This window comes from Malaclemys terrapin, chromosome 1 (genome assembly GCF_027887155.1).
Source record: "Malaclemys terrapin pileata isolate rMalTer1 chromosome 1, rMalTer1.hap1, whole genome shotgun sequence".
Taxonomy (NCBI): domain Eukaryota; kingdom Metazoa; phylum Chordata; order Testudines; family Emydidae; genus Malaclemys; species Malaclemys terrapin.
In genome coordinates, this window is record NC_071505.1 from 98,992,385 (window position 1) to 99,007,813 (window position 15,429).

The following is a 15,429-nucleotide window of genomic DNA, read 5'->3' on the forward strand; positions in this document are numbered from 1 at the left end:
CATGGAGGTTAAGTCCATTAATGGCTATTAGCCAGGATAGGTAAGGAATGGTGTGTCTAGCCTGTTTGTCAGAGGGTGGAGATGGATGGCAGGAGAGAGATCACTTGATCATTACCTGTTAGATTCACTCCCTCTGGGGCACCTGGCATTGGCCGCTGTCGGTAGACAGGATACTGGGCTAGATGGACCGTTGGTCTGACCCAGTACAGCCGTTCTTATGTTCTATGCCCGTGGTCTGCGGAGCAGAATTTGGAGATCTGAGTGTTACAGAGAGGAGAACACATCATAACCGTTCAGCTGATAGCTGGTTTGCAGGGAAACTGTAAAGATTTTTTTTTTTTTCCTCTCCAGAACTAGAATCCTGCTGTAGCTGCTGGCACTGTTTTACAGCAGAGCCATGACTTGTATCTTTTCTCTTCCTCTCAGATGATCCTTCATCAAGCCATTCATTACTTGTGAGGACTGAACACGCCATTGTGAATCAGCTTAAACAGGGAAAGCTATAAAATAGCCTGATCCCGTGAGCTACTGATCACTCTCAACACTAGGGGATCTCAGCATCTCCCAGGATTGGGATCTTAATTTCTAAAGCATTCTCTCTGCAAAGTTAAATCATTACAATGGTAGCATTTTCCCAATTGCCAGACCATTGAGTGCTTCAGATAGCATATAGACAGAGCTGGGTAACACATTCATCTCATGCCTCAGCTCCATTTGAGCTGAGCCTGGGTTTAAGGTTGGATACTTCCCATGATCCCAGAAGAAGGAAAATCCATAAATCCTTTGTGGACATCCTCCTCTTCCTATCTATGAGCAATTAGGTATCCCAAAAGCATACCAATTAAAACTTTATTGCACACCATTGTGTATACAGGGTGTGTGTGTTTATATTTCCCCCCTGCATCTGCCATTGCTATGCAAAGTAGTTTTGTATTACTCCACGCTCGTTTACATGCAAAGTTTTGAAAATGCTGTCCTTAGCACAGAGAAGTAGATATGCTGAAAGATTCATCATACTGGGGTTGGACAAGATGAGGTGGCTCAATGCCTTTAAAGCTAATTGTATAACTCAGTTGAATCCTTTACAGGTACTCTTATCTGGAATCTTGTAGACAATTATATGTAACTATCCACTATTGAAAAATTAGGGTTAATTCCAATTTTAATTCAATCTGACTGATGTTTTTACCACAGAACTTATTTAGAAAGAAAAGGTGTTGAGAAATGATGGACTATCTCACAAATAAATTGTATGTAAGTGCAGCTGAGTTTTCATTATGAACTGGAGGGAGGAAGAGCCTATTCTTGCATCAGGTAACTAGCTGTGTGCTTGACAGATGATAATAAAAGGTAGAGTCACACCAGAAGCCCAGATATGAACACTCTGACACTTTGGGGAAGTTCAGATCCAAAAATTAATAAATGGGAATTTTGCCATTGACTTGAATGAAAGTGGGATCAGACCCAGAGTTGACTAAAGTGTTGAAACAGCGCATTTCAAGTAAAGTCCCTTTTTCATTTACATATGGTAAAGAGAGGATTTAGATGCATTACGTTGTCTTCTTTATCACAGCCATGTAATCTGATGCTGGTAGATCTTTGTTTACTTTTTCCGTTACAGCTCTGAGCACTTGGTAGCTAAGCTCAAAACTAAATGAAATAATTCATCCAGGGTCGTCACTGCTTAATTAGAACGGATTTCTGTCCAGTCCTCTCTTCCTCCCAATAAACATTTGTACATGATTTCCCTGGGGATTTTTTCCCTGCTATAAAATCAGCTAATGAAAATACATGTATTTTGTGTGTATAGTACTAACGAAAATGAATTTTGCCCTCACTTAGATTTATCAGACTGCTCAGGCTTTCAATATGTTTTCTAGTCGGTAATCTGTCCTTACTGACTTTCCCACTACAGAAGCGTTTGATTAACTCTGAGATTTCAGAAGGAGCTGTGGGGTATTGTGACAGAGAGTAATTTGAACAGTTGGAAAAAAATTTATAATAGTCTTTATTTTGCTTCGTGCCACCGTTTTCCAAGAGATTTTTCTAATGTTGTTTATTTAATGATAAAAGTACATTTACAAACAAATAATGTTTGTTCTTCAACTTAATCAACACATTATTTTCAGCCAATTCAGGATAATAGTATGTTGCTGTATTCCAGGTGGAAATGTATGGAATTGAATTAACTGCTAGAATGGATTCCAAGGGCTTCATGGATCTGTAAATACAAGCAATGCAAACAACAACTTTTAATCCCTTCAGTTGATTAATGGTGGCAACAGAGGAAGGGGGCACAAGACAGTGCCAGAGAGAAGCCTGACTGAGAACGAATTGGAGGAGGGTTAAGCTGGAGTTGCCCAAAAAAAGTGTTTTTAATTAAGCAATGTTGCCACAGGCTGAGCAGAGTGTCTTGTCCCTGGGTAATATGGCGGTATTTACACCTGTCTGATTAACTTGATTTGTGTGCTAGTGTTTTCTGTTTGTTTGGAAATGACATAATTAAAATTTTATACTGAGAATAGGGTCACAATCTGGCAGGTAGAGAGAGGTAGGTGTGTGTGTGTATAACTAAGCATTAGCAACCCCAGATGGATTCACATGTACGCGGTAGTAGTGTGCACTGTATTCTGACAGAATGACACTCACCTCAGTGCACATAGCCAGCCCTAAGGCCTATGCACCACTGAAAGCACCGTCTATTGGCTTCAGTGATATTTCAGTGAATGGAGATCTTGTGCTTGTTTTCTGCCAGGGTAAATCTCAGCCCTCTCCACCTTTTCTCTCTATTCCTGCCGAGAATATGAATACTCTCTATGGGGTCTGCATATGGCGGCCATTGCCTTGTCATGTAATAGTCACCATTTAACTCAAGTACCAGGCCCCGAGCCCTTGGCTATGCCGTAGAACAGCTCTCTGCACTCACTGCTCCAATCGCTTAGGGCCTGTGAAAAACCATCTTCATGATCTAAGGGGGCCAGAACTAGGAGAGCCAACATCTGTCTTATGCTTGCATTGCAGCCATTCATGTAGATACCCTGCTAGACAGAATATGGCCTTGTTTTTTCCATGGCCTGAACATGACTTTACCACTCCTCATCCCCTGCAAACAGTGACTCTGCAGAGGAGTTAAGATGCTGCAGAGGCCCATGCAAAGACTGTTTCTAGAGTCTTTCACTCAGATTCTGTCCTATACCAAGATGTGCTTGCCCAGAAGGGCAGAGGAAACCATCAGGGAGCAGGTTCTGCCTCCCTGATTCTAATGGTACGTCTGCTCTAGCTCTGGCCCATTGGTGTAAATTAGAGCAGTGTAGAGGCTGCTCTGACTTACACAAACAAGCTATGGTTTTATTTTTTCATTTTTTAAAAAAAATCTGAACTCCTAAAATAGAAATAATTCAGAGGACTAATAATTGGAGAAAGGAGGGATCTAGCCAGGGCAAATATATAAGACCTGATTCCCCATTTTTTTACACCAGTTTTATGGCAGTGAAACAAACAAGACCTATCTGGCTAGTGACAAAGCTTCTGCTGTTGGAATCTTTAGTCTCCCTCTTACATATCCCAAGCCAAATTCTGCTCTCATTTACACAGATATAAATGTAGGTTAACTCTACTGCTTTAGCTGAGAGTAGAACTTGCTTCCTTTCCTACCCCGGCCTTCCCCCACTCGCTAGGTTTCTGATACACAGAGGAAGACACTGAGGGCAAATAGCAGAGGTGTGAGGGTGTTTCAAGCCCAGCATCTTCACATTTACCTGTTGGTGCTGTCACAATACTAATAGCAACATGGGGTTGCAGGAGCTTTACATTGTTTTCTCAGGACTATTTAAATAGTATTTGTTGTTGAAATCTTCTATGTGAGAACAGCCCCAATACTAGCTCAGAGTGTCTTTCAGCTAAACTTCTACATTATGGTTATTAGTAATAAATATTTATATTCTGGTAACACTCTAAGGCCTCAGTTGGGATTGGGACCCTCTTGTGCTTGGTGCTGTACAAACACATGAGAGATAGGGTTTGCAACCTAACTGACCTCCAGACAGCAATTCCGGGCCCCAGGGCAGAACAGTCAATGGGCCCCCACGCATGCACACGCTGTGCCCATGTGAACGCGGTCTGCCTGACATTTGGGTGGTGCTGTGCCTGTACTGACTGGTGCCCAGCGAGCTGCTGGGCACGCTCTTCCGGCATGGCCAGGGCTTTCACATGCCTGCCCAGTAGGGTTGCCAACTGTCTAATCACGTAAACCCACATACCCTTGCCCCACCCCTTCCCTGGGACCATACCCCTGTCCTGTGCCTTCTCTGAGGCCCCACCCCTGCTCACTCCATCCCCCCTCCCTCCGTTGCTCGCTCTCCCCCTCCCTCATTTTCACCAGGCTGGGGCAGGGAGTTTGTGTGTGGGAGGGGATGCGGGAGGAGGTTCAGGCTGTGGGAGAGAGTTTGGGTGCAGGCTCTGGGAGGGAGTTTGGGTGCGTGGGGGCTCGGCTGGGGTAGGGGGTTGGGGTGTGGGAGGAGGTGCGGGCTCTGGGTGGGAGTTTGGGTGCGGGAGGAGGTCAGTGTGTCTGTGCTTACCTCGGGTGGCTTCCGAAAGCAACCAACGCACCCCTCTGGCAGCAACCCGTATGCGGGGGGCCAAGGGGTCTTGGTGTGCCGCTGCCCACAGGCACCACCCCCACAGCTCCCATTGGCCGCAGTTCCCAGCCAATGGGATCTGCGGAGTTGGCGCTTGGGGAGTGAGCAGTATGTGGAGACCCTCTCCCCAGGGGCCACAGGGATGTGCTGGCCGCTTCCAGGAGCGGTGGGGAGCGAGGGCGGGCAGGAAGCCTGCCTTAGCCCTGCTGTGCTATGGCTGGGGGCCTTTGGGCCCTTTTAAATCACCTTTCCCACCCTACCACCTAAAGACACAGAATCTCTGTGAGTGAGAAGGAGTAACGGAGAGAAATCCTTGAGACTGTGGGGTGCAGTTTGTGTCTGGCCTCAGTCTGCAACATGAGCACTGCAGACCAGAAATTGCTAGTAGCGCCAAAATAATGGTGGTGCTTTAAATTGGCCTTAGGGTTCAGTGGCTAAACCAGTTCCCCTCTTTGGCTTAGATTGATTGATTTCACCTGTTCTGGGGCTACTTTCCCATCCCTTCTCATTATTCCTCCCCACTTCTTTCCACTAGTTCCTCCTCTGGATTGCAGATTTTAAGTGGGAAGTTATAACTTGTGACTTCTTTAGAAGCTGCTGTGTAATGCATTCTGTGGGAAGGGGAGCATCAGGCATAGTTTGTGACCTTTTCAATGTACCTGGTCGCAAAGTTACTCCCAGACTAGCCATGTGTCAGCAAACCGCCTATTCTTTTTACTCTTGAATTTGGGCTCAGTCCTGCAATCCATCCATTATGAGTGTACTTAAATTGATGCATATTAATAGTTCCACTGGCCCGTTTGGGATTGCTCTAAACATTGCTCTACACACAGCTTTGTACGGCTACCACAGTTTGAAACCTGTATAGTTCTATCAGTACAACCCCCTAGTGTGGATGCAGTGATACCTGTATAACTGGTATAACCTGTATATTGGCACAGCTTATTCCAGTGAATTTAGGCAAATAAGCTATACTAATATAAGGCACCTTTAAACTAGTATAACTGCATCCGTGTACCAATGTAATTATTTCAGTAAAAAAAATCATACTTCTAACCAATCAGTTAAATTCATACTGAAATCGAATGTAGACCAAGCCTCATTCACACCAACTGGCCACGGGTCGTATGAATTGGTGGAGGGCTTTGGGACTTTTCATGTACACAGAGTTAAGCATGTGCTAGAGTAATTGCAGAATCAGAGCCACCCGGCACATCTACACTGCAATAAAAGACCCACAGCATGGCCATGGCTGGCCCAGGTCAGCTGACTTGGGCTTGCGCAGCTCAGGCTGCAGGGTTATAAAATTGCAGTGTAGCTGTTTGGGCTCAGGCTGGAGCCTGGGCTCTGAGACCCCACAGGTGATAGGATCTCAGAGCCCGGGCTTCACCTGAGCCCAGACATCTACGCTGCTATTTGCAGCCCCACAGTCCCAGGCTCGCGAGCCTGAGACAGCTGACCCGGGCTCTAAGACTTGGTGCCGTGGGTTTTTTTATCGCAATGTAGATATACCCATAAACTGTGAAATCTTTGAGGCAGGGAAGGTCACTTGCAGTGTGTGTATATTCCCCAGGGTCCTGGTCCTGTTTGTGGCCTATAAACACTACCACTATCCAAATAATAAAGTAGTAACAACAGTAATTCTAAATATTTTTGGTTACCTCTACTAAACTCTCCTTTTTGTTTTGTAGAATGAAATGTGTCTAGCCACACAACAGCTTTCCAAGCAGCTTCTTGCATATGAAAAGCAGGTACGTCTAAAATTCTATGTTTGCAAGGGTAACAGTCTCAACCTTCAGCTGATTAGATGGTGCATATGAAAAATCTATTCAAAGGGTAGGATTTTCAAAATGGCTCATCATTGGCCTAACTCGGGTCCCATTGAAGCCATTGGGGGAAATCGCCTGTTGACTTCAGTGGGAGCAGCGCTGAGTATTTTTGAAAATCCCATCCAAAATGTTTGTTAGTAAATTAATGAAGATGCAAAGCAGCCTATTCTTGGTACGACCATTCCCATTAAATAAATCAGATAAACGTTATTCCTTTAGACAAGGAAATTAAAATATAAAGTGCATGTATGAAAGTAGTAGTGCATATTTGTAGTACGACATATTGTCTGTATAATGACCTTGTTAACTTACAGTATCAATATATATTTTTATTTTCAGAATTTTGCCCTGGGTAAAGGAGATGAAGAAGTGATATCCACCCTTCATTACTTTTCAAAAGTAGTGGATGAGGTAATTTAAATGGCCTATAGCAATATCATCATGTTCTCTGTCTCTTTAGCCACTTTCCTCTGACTACAACTAAAGGCTAAATTCTGCCTGGCCTTTGTGCGACCATGTAATGGAAGGGAAGGAGTAATAAATCCCACTCCCTTTATATAACCCTTGTGTTTGGAATTATTAATAATATTTGAAAATATTAATAAGGGAAATCACCGAACACTAATTTAACCATAAATTCCTTTATTAAATCCAAAGGCCAAATGGTACTGATACAATTGCTCTAAACATGCCTTAAAAGCCTAAATAATAAGCAATTTACTACAGCCAAACAGTAACAAAACATTGTAAGTATCTTGATCAAATGCTTATAAAACAGGCTAATCCCAGTAGTGCTCAGACCCATATTGGCTGACTCCAGCATGGTCAGGAATTAGCAATGAACCCTTGAGGAGTTCACTTTTTATACCCTTTAACAAACAAGTGATGCCATTGCCAATTACTGACTGCAGCTAAAAACCAAATGGAGACAGTTCACCCTTATTTCCAGTCTTAATCCAGACAAGATATACCACCTCTTTTCTTCCCTAGGCCTTTTCTTCTTACCTTGTTCCCTCCTTCCTGCTGACCAACAGCTTTTTTGTTGCACCTGTGTTCACATGGGACATAACACTGGTAGGTGGGGTGGGAAGGTCCATGTTGGCTCCTTTTAAGAGAAATTTTTTTTCTCTTATTGCCTGTAGTCATCCCTATCAGTCAGAGGCCTTCCTTTTAGAAACTTCCCCTTATTTCATTAGTTATTCTTTGAACCAGACATCCTGCCTACTTCATTCCATTTCGCCTTATAACTCATTATTTTTAAGACCTTCCTTCTACATGCTATTGAGGTCTGTTTTTACAACACCTATGTATTTCCTTAATGAATAAGCTAACTTTCCTTCTTTCATTTAATACTTATTCTACACCAGGTAAGGATTGGGCAGAGTTGCAACCCCAGTGCCCAGGGGAGTGTAGAACTGCTACTGGGATGCTCCCGTGGAAGCATACCGCTCCTGTGGGAGAGCAATGTCCCAGCTCTGCACCCCACTCCCATATGTGTGAGGGGGAGTAGATTGCATCCCTTAAGAAATGTGCCAATTTGTATTACTAGGGGAGTGCTGGGAATATTGGCTCAGAATCCACAAAGGTATTTAGACTCATAACTTCTATTGAAAGTCCTGGTCTTTGTGAATCTGGGCCATTCAACCTCTTTGAGCACACACCCTCCCCTCCACCCCCCTGCAATTCATCATCCTCAATGCAAGGGCTTTGCCAAACAGGCAGGGGAATTAGGGGAGATTCTGAAATGGGTCAAGTATCAACTGGATTGGGCTAGTTTATGATCTCCTCCTTCTGATAGAAAAGGCCTTTACACTATTAAGCATTAAACTCTGCAATCGGTGCCCATATTTTCCGGGGAAAGGAGCATCACAAGCAACAGTTAATGAAGTTTCAAATAGTCACCACAAGATGACACAGAATTTTATGCTGTAGGATTCAGCAGGAGTTTGATGGCAAGAGGGTTGGTTTAAATCAGGCTACAGAATTGAGTACACAATGCTTTTGTTCTCTCCAGGCAGTGCATGTCACTGCTAAGAAATGGGAGTTTTTCTAAATATGGCCTCACTGGGCATGAAATAATGTTTCCCGGGTGGTCTGAGTATCTAGGTGCTTGTATGACCTCAGTGTTGGAGTGGTTTTTTTGGTCTTACCTCATCCCTTCTAGGTTCCACAGGGTCTGTGCTTGTATAATCAGAAATACGCTACTACCTGTTTGTTTACTTTTAACTTTTGTTTGCCATTAAAGTAAAAAGGCAATGGGTTGTATTGGGGCCTAATTTAGACAGAATAACAAAACTTGGTTAAATAAGCTCAAATATTAGCATGGTGTAACTCCATTGACTTAAAGTTACCCCAAAGATTAATTTAGCCCTTACTTGCTTCCTGCCATGCCATTTCTTTCTGGTGATCTTTAAAAGGACTGATGGTTAATGTTACGTAACAGGCTCTCTCGGAACACACACAAAGCATTGCTCCCTCTTACTGGAGTATAAACAGGTCAAAAATCAATGTTTTCTCCCTTCCAAGGTACAAACAAAGCCCTACTCTTTGCTAGCTGTGAGCACAGAATCCATTTTGTTGAATCTAGGCTTTTCCTCTTAAGTTGCCCACTCCTTCCTTTCCTCAGCCTCCTGTCAGCTGTGCCCCTGGAATTTACTGAATCCCAGTTACGACTGCTCTACAGCCACGTAACCCCTCCAAGCTGGTTCCCTGCCTCTGCAGACTTGACAGGAAGAACAAGTTTGCAGAACTTGGCCTTACCGGGCAACCACGTTTAGGGATCCAGACAAGTAGCATCCTGGGTCTCAGTAATCCCTGACAGTATATAGAACATCACATCTTTGGTCTCATCTGTGGAACCTTTTGCCAAGCCCCAGCATGATCATGGACGTCCTAGCTGAGCCCAGTCTGACCCTCTCTCCCTGCTGCTATTGACATGGAAAAAGGGACTTCCCCATCCATATATAACAACATGCCACAACACATGTCTTTATGTGCTGGATCACATTCTGGTCTGGATTTTAAAGAGATACCTACAGAAATTGGGGGTGGGGGGAGAGGGAGGGAGAGACTTGCCATGAGAGTAAAGCATTTATGAATAGGATCCTTTATTTGTAATGGTTCCTATTGTGAATACATTTCAGTTTACACGAATGAAAGGAAAGAGAAGCTCTAGCAGTGGGAAATGGTCCTGACTCTGTTGTGTAGAGCATTAACAAAGAACGTGGTTAATGGAGGCTAATTACTAATGAAATCTACTCAAAGGCTCAAGTGTGAAGGAACTGAAATGCTCTTTGAATCCTTTAAAAAGATCAGGCAAGGATTAAATTAAGCTTTTAGGCTGAAATCCTCATCAACCATGCACATCTTGAGTAAACAAGCTTTGGGGATTGAAGTGCATAGTATCCTCTCACCCAACCCACTGAACTCGGGTGCAGAAGCAGTGGCCACTGCTATGTTGTGTGAGTTGTGGTAGCAGCTGTAACACACTGTGACACTCCTCCTTACCTATTTGGCTTTTCCCTGGATCACTGCTCAGGGACTTGCACTGGTTATTGAATGGTTCTATTTATCTCCTCCATAGTCTGCCCCTCCACCCCGTTCCATGCATTAAAGAATATAACTATGAATTTTTAATTCGTATTGTAGTAGCAGCCTAGCGGTTTTAGTCACACATCGTGGCCCCACTGTGCTAGGCATTGTACAAACACAGACTAAAAAGACAATCCCTGCTTCTAAGAGCTGATAGACTAAGAGTTTGTCTACAGGGGAAAGTTTTTTCCAATAAGGGTTAAACATAGCTACTGAATGAATCAAAAAAAGAACTTTTATGTGTAGGTGCAAGGCAGTTTGTGCCGAGAAAACTAAAGATACACTGAAAAATCTTTGCCGTGTAGACAAGCCCTTAAGTATAAGATGAGACAACAGATAAGTACAACAGACAGACAAAAAACACAAGGTAACAGTGAGATGATTATGAACCGTATGACCAACACACCTGCTACCCAACCATTGTTGAGTTTCATTGGGAGTCACTCCAAATGACAGTGGGGGAAAGACGTATTGTATAGAATCAGTGTTCATTTAAGCAGTGATTAAATTACTCTCTCCCTGATCTTGCAGTCCATACTCAGGCAAAACTCCCATTGCCTTCAATAGAGAGAGTTTCATGAATCAAGAGTGTAGGATCCATTGATCTTAATAGGAGCTCAGCACTTATTAAAATCAAGAGGTGCCTAAATGTGGCTTTTAGAAGTCTAACTTGCTGCTGCTGCTTTTTTGTTTTTTTTAAATATTGGCCTTAATCCATTTCCCTCCCCCGCACCAAAAAAGGGGAAAAATCAATCCAAATAAATAAGAAAATATTGATAAAATGAGAAGTTTTTAAAAATTAAAGCATTAAAAGTATAAAGAACAACACTTCTTTACAATTTAATTTGGACCTGAGACTAAGTTGAGTTAATGTTCAAGGACATTTTTCTTTTTGTTTGTGCAAGGTGGGTGTACTGTGCCAGGTGCAGCCCAAGTGAGAAACCAGTATTTAGACAGTAAATAGTGTGGCGGTAAACATTTTGCTTCAAAGCCTCTCCTTGAGCAAGCTTAATTTATGGGGTCCTGAGGAACTGTTGGACATTTACCACTGTCATTTTTGTTGAAGCTGTTAAAATTGTTGATGACTACAGAACTGATCCAGTTCCTAGTACGGTCAGTGGCAGTCTTTCCATTGACTTCAGTGACAACTGATTTTGCATTATATTTAGTAGTGCAATGCATTCAGTTTCCAGAGGAAAATGCTTAAAACCAAACACTATTTGAGCTGTTTGGGTTGACTCAGTATTTGTTTGTTTTTGGTGGGTTTTTAATACTCCAGGTAACCAGGTATAAGGTCAAAATTATTAATAATAATAAAAAATTAATGACACCTGGTCTGTCTGAGGTATTCCCTCCATATGGGATCAGAAATATCATACGACCACGAAGCCTGGCATTATTTGGCCCAATAGCTAGTTCCCTGAGAAATTTTTAAATCCCAAGAGAAATGTAAACACAAATGCTTTAAATACACCTGGAGAGACAAGGTGGGTGAGGTAATACCTTTTATTGGACCAACTTCTGTTGTGGGGACATGGTAATTGTGAGTGGTGTCGTCATTCTGGTGAAAGAATTATTTGAGGTGGAGACGGGTGGAAGAATTCTTCTAGTTCTCCACAAGTATGGTATCAGGTTCTGAGGTAGGGCAGAAGTTCAGTCCCTTAGAGCACAGATCATGCAGCTCCAGTGAGGGTTAGTCTTGATAAACTGATGCTGTTTGGGTGTCGTGCAGTGTCTACTTGGTGGATACTGGTGCTGTGGTGTTCGGTGGTTGTGGAGTACTTGTAGTTGGTTCCACTTGTTGTTGTTGTGTTGGGTGGCTTTCATCAGTTGTTTGTTTGTTTGTTTGTTTTTATAGTTGTTTTGGATTTCTTGCATGATTTCCAAGTAACTTTACAGACGCTCCCGGACTTACGCAAACGTTGCGTTCCGGAACGCCTTGCATAACTCAAATTTTGCGTAAGTCGGAAACCTATCCCCAACCATTATGTACCTCCTCTCCCTTCCCCCCCCCCCCCCCCAAAAAAAAAAAAAACCCCCACAACCCTCCTATTTCTAGCTTACGGAACTTTTTCCATAAGTGCGGATTTGCGTAAGTCGGGTTTGCGTAACCCGGGGGACGTCTGTACTGTTTTTTTTTTTTTAAACTCCAGTATGTGGGAGCCTGTGATGATTTCTCATTTGAGGTGGTCCCTTCTGGGGCATGTGAAGTGCAGTAAATGGTGCCTCAGTTTCTCTGAAGTCTGTCTGCAGAGCTGTTCAGCATATTTGCAGTTGTATGTAGTGATCATGCGGTTATAGAACATGAGACCTCTGGGGATGCTTTTTCTTCATGTTGTGGAGTTTCCATTTCAGATGGCTAAATTTGATACCTTCCATTGTTGTATGCAATGTAGTTGTAGTAATAATAAATATTTATTTACCTCATCCACCTTGTCTCTCTCAGATCCTTGGACTGACACGGCTACAACTACATTGTAGACAGAGGCCTATATGGCTCACGGGCTGATGACTGTGTGTCTGTAGTACTCTGTGCACAATGCAGTATTTTCAATCATTTCTCTCTCTTTCAGCTTAACATTCTCCATTCTGAGCTGGCAAAACAGCTTGCGGACACAATGGTTCTCCCGATCATACAATTTCGAGAAAAAGATCTTACAGGTAAGTTTTGGTTAGATTCCAAATTGCTATCAACTCATAACTTTTGGTGCCTGACACATTTTGTTGTAAGCTGTTGACTGTTTATCAATTTGTCATTAAGAAACTTGGTTTTGTATTAATTGCCAGAAAAATCTGATCTTTTCTTACTTGCTGCTAGACTGAGCATTTTTGGTCAGACATAAATTTGTAGAAGTCCAGCACACGTGCTACCTGTTTCAAAATACAAGGCCACATTCTCCACCGTGTGATCTGTTTTTATACCAATGTGACTTAATTGAATTCGGTGGTGTCATACTTGCATAAAGCTGGAGGAATGCAGTGGTGCTCCAGGCTTGTGAACATCTGAAAGGAGAGGTAATATTAACCCTACTGTGAGAAAACTGGGTTTGAAAAACAGGGGCAGGATTTTTCTGACTACAAAGCATACCTGTTTTTCCCCTGTTTAGGCAGATCAACCTTTTTAACTCTGTGCCACCCATGGAAAGATCCAGATGGCACGATGGCACAAAATTGGAAATTCCTTGCTTACAAAACAAAATAGTGCAAATATTTGGAATAATTTTGAAAGCAGGTTGCTGTGCAAGTTCAGAGAGAGTCTAATCAGCACATGCAAGAGACGCATAAGATTTTATTGACTGTATCTCAACTTTAAATAATAATAAATAGTTCCCATGCTCAGCTCACCTCAGAAGGCATTTAGGTGCCTACATTTGTTTGAACTGGTTTTATTGGAAGAGAAAACAACTGCAGTATAATTGTGAAAGAAAACATGCTTTGGAGAAATTATGATTTTCAGCTTGTTTAATTTCCATACATCACTATAGAGCAGTTAAGACTATGAATGGGCCTGTGACAAATGCATGTTGTTTATAATAGTTCTGTGGTAGGTGTCAAAACAAGAGGCACATAATGTCCAAATACCAAGATCTTTGTCCTGCAGATGCTTTCATATCTGCTTAACTTTGCTCACGTGATTTCAGTGAGACCACTCATATGCTTACAGTTAAACATGTACGTAAGTGTTTGCAGGGCTGGAGCTTAAGGAGTTACATTTTTCTATTCTACTCTTCTATGTATTCATCATAGTATCTGAGTGCCTTTCAGTAGTGCATTAGGCAACATGACTAATATCTGTCACATGTTTGTTCTCATCCTTTTCCCAGGGGGAAAAGTGTGTATGCACAGCAGTGTGTCTTGTTTTTAATTAACACATACAAACATATAGCATTGTGTGTGAGTCAGAGAAGGGAAGGTAAAAGAAAGGCACCTTGCACTTGGAGCAGAAGATGGTGAGGTTTGTGATGGTCTTTAGTTCCTGGGGGAGTTCATTCCGTAGTCTTGGGCCAGCCCCTCAGAAAGCTCCTGTCTCTCTTCAGCTCTTTGTGTGTGTGTGTGTGTGTGTGTGTGTGTGTGTAATTTGCACCCAAAATTTCAAATGACCTCTGCCCTTGTTCATAGGAGGGGAGAGGGCAAGGAGATATATCTCATCCCCACTATCTAAAGCCCCAGAGGTGTCAAGAACCCAAACTTTCTCCCTGTTCTGTAGATGCCAGAGTCCCATCTATTACCTGTCAGGCTGCCAAAATCTCTTGCTTCCCGAGAGCAGTTATGCATTTTCAGTACAGAAATCTGTAGCCCACTGAAAATTTGGTGTAGGATAAAATTAACTACTACTACTAATAATAATAATAGTACAAGCAGTTGTCTACTTACAGCCTTATTTTTCATATTGGATGCAATAAAAACCTTCATGTACTAGTTTATTTGAAGCTGCCTCAGAATTCCCACTTCTTGCACTAGAGGAACGCAGACACTGTTGGGGCATTGAGCTACAGCACAGTTTTGGTCTATGTGAGCACATGGTACCTTGGTGAAGAACACAAATCCTGCAATTTCTCTCTAAGCCTTTCACAATTTCCTCCTGGGTATTCTTACTGAAGAGATTAATGCAAGTTACGGTGCACAGGGAGGGGGCAGTGAGAGCAGCACCTTTGAAAAACAGCTTATTTACTTAGCTACCTTTCCTCACCCCAATCAGAACATTTTGCCGAATATCCTTAATATTGGCCCCAACCCAGCAGTCGCATCCACATTGATGTTACTGTGGCTTTGCAAAGGCACAAAGGTCTGCCCAAGTAGGTCTGATCCAGTTACAGGATCAGGGCCCTAGTTCATATGCTGTGGCAGTCACTGGTGGGCACACAGCTTTCTATGTGTCATTTAAGCACTGGCAATATGTTGTTCAAAACAGCAGATTTTTTTAGGCAAAGGACAGCTTCTCTTTGGTAATGGACAAAGTAGCCTGCAGGTTCCTTGTATAAATTAACCTGTACATACGGGATCTTTTTCCATTGTCAGAGCTTGTACAGTAAAGCAGGTTTATCTAAATCTTACCTACCTGCGTGTACAGGTGCTTCCTTCCATGCTTCCTTTCCTGAGGTCCCAGCAGGGGCCTGGCAGTGGAGCATCATGTGACCAAGTGGTACATTGGAGGAAGAGAAGTATTTCTTGCAGTAAGGAGGGAAGTGGATCGGTAAAGTGAATAGTAATGTAAAGCACAGCAGAGCATGAGGGTGGAAATTATTTATATTGCAGATGACCCCCCTCCCCCCCCCAAAGGCCCTGTTAGGATTGGGAACTCATTTGTGCTTACCTTGAGGTGTTTATAATTTAAGACAAGCCCCAAATGGATGAAACAAACTGGGGGCATA

General features: G+C 42.8%; 1 protein-coding gene across 2 annotated transcripts in view; it reads left to right on the forward strand.

Moving 5' to 3' along the window:
• The window catches only part of APPL2 (adaptor protein, phosphotyrosine interacting with PH domain and leucine zipper 2), a 56,780-nt gene that overhangs the window by 16,273 nt on the left and 25,078 nt on the right, over window positions 1–15,429 (forward strand). For both annotated transcript variants that reach the window (XM_054032911.1, XM_054032920.1), the window contains exons 3-5: window positions 6,329–6,388; window positions 6,806–6,877; window positions 12,631–12,718. In XM_054032911.1, coding sequence (XP_053888886.1) covers window positions 6,329–6,388; window positions 6,806–6,877; window positions 12,631–12,718 — 220 coding nt within the window. The remainder of the gene's footprint in view (window positions 1–6,328; window positions 6,389–6,805; window positions 6,878–12,630; window positions 12,719–15,429) is intronic.